The sequence below is a fragment of the Lepus europaeus genome, chromosome 23, assembly GCF_033115175.1.
Source record: "Lepus europaeus isolate LE1 chromosome 23, mLepTim1.pri, whole genome shotgun sequence".
Lineage (NCBI taxonomy): Eukaryota > Metazoa > Chordata > Mammalia > Lagomorpha > Leporidae > Lepus > Lepus europaeus.
In genome coordinates this window covers 499,351-504,930 of record NC_084849.1, presented here as the reverse complement: position 1 = coordinate 504,930, position 5,580 = coordinate 499,351, and the positions used below count along the sequence as shown (strand labels likewise).

The 5,580-nt window shown below is 61.1% G+C and overlaps 1 protein-coding gene across 1 annotated transcript; it reads right to left on the bottom strand.

Annotated features, from left to right (window-relative positions):
• Positions 1–1,060: 1,060 nt before the first annotated feature.
• LRCOL1 (leucine rich colipase like 1) lies at positions 1,061–4,553 on the bottom strand. The gene is made up of 5 exons (XM_062182284.1): positions 4,458–4,553; positions 2,525–2,650; positions 2,264–2,404; positions 2,066–2,188; positions 1,061–1,143 (listed from the first exon to the last, which is right to left on the bottom strand). The coding sequence occupies exons 1-5, from the start codon at positions 4,551–4,553 to the stop codon at positions 1,141–1,143; spliced, it is 489 nt and encodes a 162-aa protein (XP_062038268.1). The 3' UTR covers positions 1,061–1,140.
• Between the last annotated feature and the right edge of the window lie 1,027 nt (positions 4,554–5,580).

The window sequence follows — 5,580 nt, the reverse complement described above, 5'->3', positions numbered from 1 at the left end:
GTTAATTATTATAGTAAGTTAAGTAGATGATAATAGTTATGTTAAGCTAAGTGATTCAGTAAGTGTGTTAAGTTAGCTAGAAGTTATGATAAGTGATATTATTGACATTATTGATAGTGATATTAGTGATATTGATAAGTGTGTTAAGTAATTATGTTAAGTTAGGTGATTAGGCCAAGTAGTTAAGCCAAGTAGTTACGTTAAGTAGCTAAGTCACATTAAGTGTGAAGTTTAGTGATAAGTGTATTGATGAGTGTAGATTGATGAGTGTATTGGCACTGATAAGTGGATTGACCTCCATGAGCATACTGATGAGTAGTGTGATAAAAACCCCTGGTGTGTGAGCAGTCAAATCTCTCATCGGAAAGACAGTCTTGTGTCCGTGTGTTCCTCTCTTCCCGGTGACTGACAAGTCGTACGTCGCACTTGTTACTGTCGAGCTGTGTGACAGTAGGAGCTCGCGACACCCCACCAGGCAGGAATGTTACCAGCTTCACTCCCAGCAGGTGGGGAGACCTGGACCCCATTTCTGTACTGGCCCCAGTCTGGCCCCAGGCTGCGGCTCGGCGCGCTCCTGCCGCCCGCCTGGCCCGTTGGGGGGCCCTGCTCACCCCAGCCCGAACGGCCGGGCTCTCTCAGCCCCAATGACCCTCGCTCCCCACTGCTGTCCGTCTCGCACCCAGGTTCTGCCTCGCATGAAGACCCCGAGTCCCACCCACCTCCTCTGACACTCGCACGTCCTGAACCTGGGCGCTTGTGCTGTGGGGGCCGTGGAGGCTGCAGCGGCTGTGGGACACCCTGGGAGCGCCTCTCGGTGTAGACGCCGGGCTCGGTGTTTCTACCAGACACACACTGGCTCCCTTGCTGTGGGAGGGGAGCAGGGGAGGTGAGCTGCGCCCTGCCCTCCCGGGCCTGACTCCGGGCTGCACGGGCTCCCAGGGAGCAGGCCGGATCACCCACAGCGGCTCACTGAAGGGAACTGTGGTGACAAAGCGTCCTCATGTGGCCAGCGGCGTTTATTTAGGACACGAAGGCTGCTGCTCTCCAGCCGCCTGCCTGGGACCAGTTTTCCTTGACATCCAGCCCAGGCGTGCGCTGCCATGGTCCTGGCCGGGTCGTCTCCCTGGATCCAAGTGCACGTCACTAAAGAAAATGTCAGAATCAGGAAGTGTTCAGAGGGAGGCGGCCCCCACCGCAGGTCTCTCAGGTGCTGACAGGGTCAAGGGCTCCGGGGGCAGAGGTAGGGGCTGGACCTGGTTGGTCTTCTCAGCAAATGGGCACCTGAGCCCCAAACCAGGCACAAACACACACACTTGCGGTCTGTTGGCCCTGGTGGACACTTATAAACACACATCTCTGGGCATCAGATTCCTCCCGCTATCCAGATGGAAGTTAGAGATTTTTGTATCGAAACAGGGCCTGAACCCCACACAGCACTCCCAGGCCTGCGGTGAGAACCCGAGGCCCGGCAGGCCTCTCCCTGCCCACACATCTGAGCCCCTAGGGCTGCCCCTGGACTGCCAGTGACTCCAGTGGGGGAAGGAAGGGGCCAGACACGACAGAGAGCAGGAGGGAGGGAGTTTGGGAGGCCCTGGCTTCCTCCACCAAGCACACACAACAAAAATGCACATGTGTGCACCTGCACAAAGACATGCGCGGCGTACACAGACACACACATACACACGTGTGCACACATGCATGAGTGCCTGGGCCCGCCCTCTCCGATCCTCGCCAGTTCTAGAACCAGGTCCCTCAGTCGGCCTCTCCACCCACAGGGCGCCCCCGCCCTGGGGTCCTGCCACGCCTCGGCGCCGCCGGCTGTCGGTCCCTGTGCAGGTGCAGTGCCCAGCCCAGAAGGTCCAGTGTCAGAACCTGTCTCTTCCTCTGAGCCCCCCACAAGCTCCCCTGGGCTTGGGGCAGTGGCCGCTCCTCGCAGGGGCATGGCCAGCTTTGCCACTTCAGGTTTGCAGGACCGTGGGCAAATCGATGGCGTCTGTGGGTCCCAGTCCCCCCCCCGGGGGGGGGGGGACTCGAGGCTGAGCCCCATCCACCCCGGGGAGCTCACCAGGGGCAGGCACTGGGCCAGGATCCCGCTCCGGGGGACGCAGCGGCTGGGGCTGTCCTCGGCCAACTGGATGCAGCACTGGCTCCGGCACTCGCCGCGGCTGCGGCACAGGCTGCCGTTGGGCTGCGGAGACACAGGTCAGCGCTGCCCCCGCCGCAGCCACAGCCGCCCGCCTTCCTGGGCCGGCCCGGGGCTCACCTTGCGCCAGGGCACGCACTGCAGGAAGATGGTCTTGACGGTGCAGAGCCTCTGTGGGCTGTGGCTGCTCCTGACGCAGCAGTCGCTCTGGCACTCCGTGCGGTCCGTGCAGTTGTGCCCCTCGGGCTGCGCGCAGAGAGACTGCCCTGGCTGCCCCGTCCCCCAGGCCACCCCTTCCTCTGGTTCTTCCAGAAGCAGGTGGGAGCGAGGGGAAGGACCCCACCCACCGCACGTGCCTGCCTGCCGAGGGGCGGGACCCACCTTGCGCCAAGGGAGGCACTGCAGGAAGATGGTCTGGGGGGTGCAGAACTTCTGGGGCTTCAGGCTGTTGGTGGTGCAGCAGATGCTCTGGCACTCGCTGTGTTTCTTACAGGGCTCCCCGGTGCTCTGGAACAGTGGGGACCTGCTCCTGCCCAGGCCAGGGGCCCGCGCCGCCCCTCCTCCCGGCTCACCTCCTCCCGCACAGGCTGCTGCAAGACCTGGGAGGGCCTGGTTGGCCGGTGGCCCAGCGGCGTGGCTGCGAGGAGGAACCAGCGCCCAGAAGGGAAACTGAATCGTGTGGTGTGGTGTGTGGGGTTGTGGTGTGTGGGGTGTGGGGTGTAGTGTGGTGTGTGGGGTGTAGTGTGGGTGTGGGGTGTGGTGTGGTGTGTGGTGTGTGGGGTGTGGTGTGGGGTGTGTGTGGTGTGGTGTGTGAGGTTGTGGTGTGTGGTGTGTGGGGTGTAGTGTGGGTGTGGGGTGTGGTGTGGTGTGTGGGGTGTGGTGTGTAGGGTGTGTGTTGTGGGGTCTGTGTGTGCTGTGGTATGTGGTGTGTGGTGTGTTGTGTTGTGTGGTGTGTGGTGTGTGGGGTGTGTGGTGTGGTGTGGTGTGGTGTGTGGTGTGTGTGTGTGGTGTGTGTGGTGTGGTGTGGTGTGTGTGTGGTGTGGTGTGTGGGGTGTGGTGTGGTGTGTGGGGTGTGGTGTGTAGGGTGTGTGGTGTGGGGTGTGTGTGTGCTATGGTATGTGGTGTGTGGTGTGTTGTGTGGTGTGGTGTGTGGTGTGTGTGGTGTGGTGTTGTGTGGTGTGTGTATGTGGTGTGTGGTGTGTGTGGTGTGTTATGTGTGGTGTGTGTGGTGTGTGTGTGTGTGGCGTGTGTATTTGTGCACAGAAAGCCAGTGGCGGTGCAGAGGGCATGGACAAGGAACGCTGCAAGCTAACGCCGCACATTTTAAAAATTGTCACCTCCTTAGAATTTTCATTTCCTCACACAGTGAGCTCCCAGCCACCACTTCACTCCCCAAAGGGCTGCAGCAGCCGGGCCGAGCCAGACCCCGGGTCTCCCGCTTGGGGGCAGGGACCCAAGCACTTGAGCCATCGTGTGCTCCTCCGCGGGCGTGCATTCGTGGTGCTGGGCCTCGGACCCGGGTGTTCCGACCTGGGGTGCTGTGCCTTAGCTGCTGTGCCGGACACCTGCCCCCGAGTCTCCCATCTTACAGAAGAAACTGAGGCCCAGAGAGGGGACTCAGCGGGACCACGCTGCTGCCCAGAGCCGTGCCCACAGGCGGGACACCTGACACCTGTCCCACAGCTCATTGTCCCCACCAGAAGGTGGCCCAGCACACGCGGCCCTGGACGGCAGCACACGGCCCTCTGGGTGCCGTCCGTCAGCCTTACGGAACCAGCGCTAAGCACGCACGTGGCGCCAGCAGAAGCCGCAGCCCCGACTGTGCGCCGAGGGGCTCCGCTCCCTGTCCCCACCCAGCTCGGAGGCAGCCATCGGGCCAGAAGGAGGCCGTCGCCTGCGCTACTGGGCAGCTGCTTTGCAGATGGTAGTGGCCAGGGAGGCGTCCACCTAGGGCATTTCTACATGCGACCTTTCTGGCTGAAGCTTGAACAGACCTGGGGGCAGGCAGGCCCTGAGGGTCGCAGACCCCTGCACCCACAGGACTGGCCCTGGTTGATGTCGGGAGCCTCAGAGGCACAAGAGACTCGCTGTTGGGTGGGTGGGGGCAGCAACGTCACCCTCACTGCTGAAGCCACTCACCCAGATCACTCCCAGCTGGGCCCCACCTGAGCCACAGGGCTGTGCTGTCCCCACAGGGAGGCACCCACCCCCTACCCGGGCTCCGAAGCCACTGTCACGCAGGAATTGCATTTCCTGCCCGGAAGTCCGGGGAGGGGGGGACGTGGTGGTGGGGGTCTGTGGGGCCCAGGCTCACCTTGTGAGATGAGATCTCCGACCCGCGCAAGGGCGGGAGCAGCAGCAGCGGGAGCAGCAGCAGCGGCAGCAGCAGTGGCCGGAGAGCGCCCGCCATGGCGCCCTGAGTCCTGGGACTGCCTCCCAGGCCGGCCCCGCCCCCCGCCCACTGTCTTTTGCAAAATGGATTTTTTTTTTTTTTTTTGACAGGCAGAGTGGACAGTGAGAGAGAGACAGAGAGAAAGGTCTTCCTTTTGCCGTTGGTTCACCCTCCAATGGCCGCCGCGGTAGCACGCTACGGCCAGCACACTGCGCTGATCCGATGGCAGGAGCCAGGTGCTTCGCCTGGTCTCCCATGGGGTGCAGGGCCCAAGCACTTGGGCCATCCTCCACTGCACTCCCTGGCCACAGCAGAGAGCTGGCCTGGAAGAGGGGCAACCGGGACAGGATCGGTGCCCCGACCGGGACTAGAACCCGGTGTGCCGGCGCCGCAAGGCGGAGGATTAGCCTAGTGAGCTGCGGCGCCAGCCGCAAAATGGATTTTTAAAGAAAATTGATTGATTTTTTAAATGTTGATTTTTTAAAGATTTATGTTTTAGGGCCGGCACCGTGGCTTAACAGGCTAATCCTCCGCCTTGTGGCGCCGGCACACTGGGTTCTAGTCCCGGTTGGGGCGCCGGATTCTGTCCCGATTGCCCCTCTTCCAGGCCAGCTCTCTGCTATGGCCTGGGAAGGCAGTGGAGGATGGCCCAAGTCCTTGGGCCCTGCACCTGCATGGGAGACCAGGATAAGCACCTGGCTCCTGGCTTCGGATCAGCGAGATGTGCCGGCCGCAGCGGCCATTGGAGGGTGAACCAATGGCAAAAAGGAAGACCTTTATCTCTCTCTCTCTCACTATCCACTCTGCCTGTCAAAAAAAAAAAAAAAAAAAAGAGTTATGTTTTAAAGTGTTAGAGAAGAAAAGAGAGAGAGCGAGCGAGACATCTGTCTTCCATGCACTGGCTCATTCCCCAGGTGGCTGCAATAGCCAGGCTGAAGCCAGGAGCCAGGACCTTCCTCTGGGTCTCCCACGTGTGTCTCCTTGGGCTGCTCTCCCAGCCATCAGCAGGGAGCTGGATCAGAAGTGGAGCAGCCGGGACTTGAAC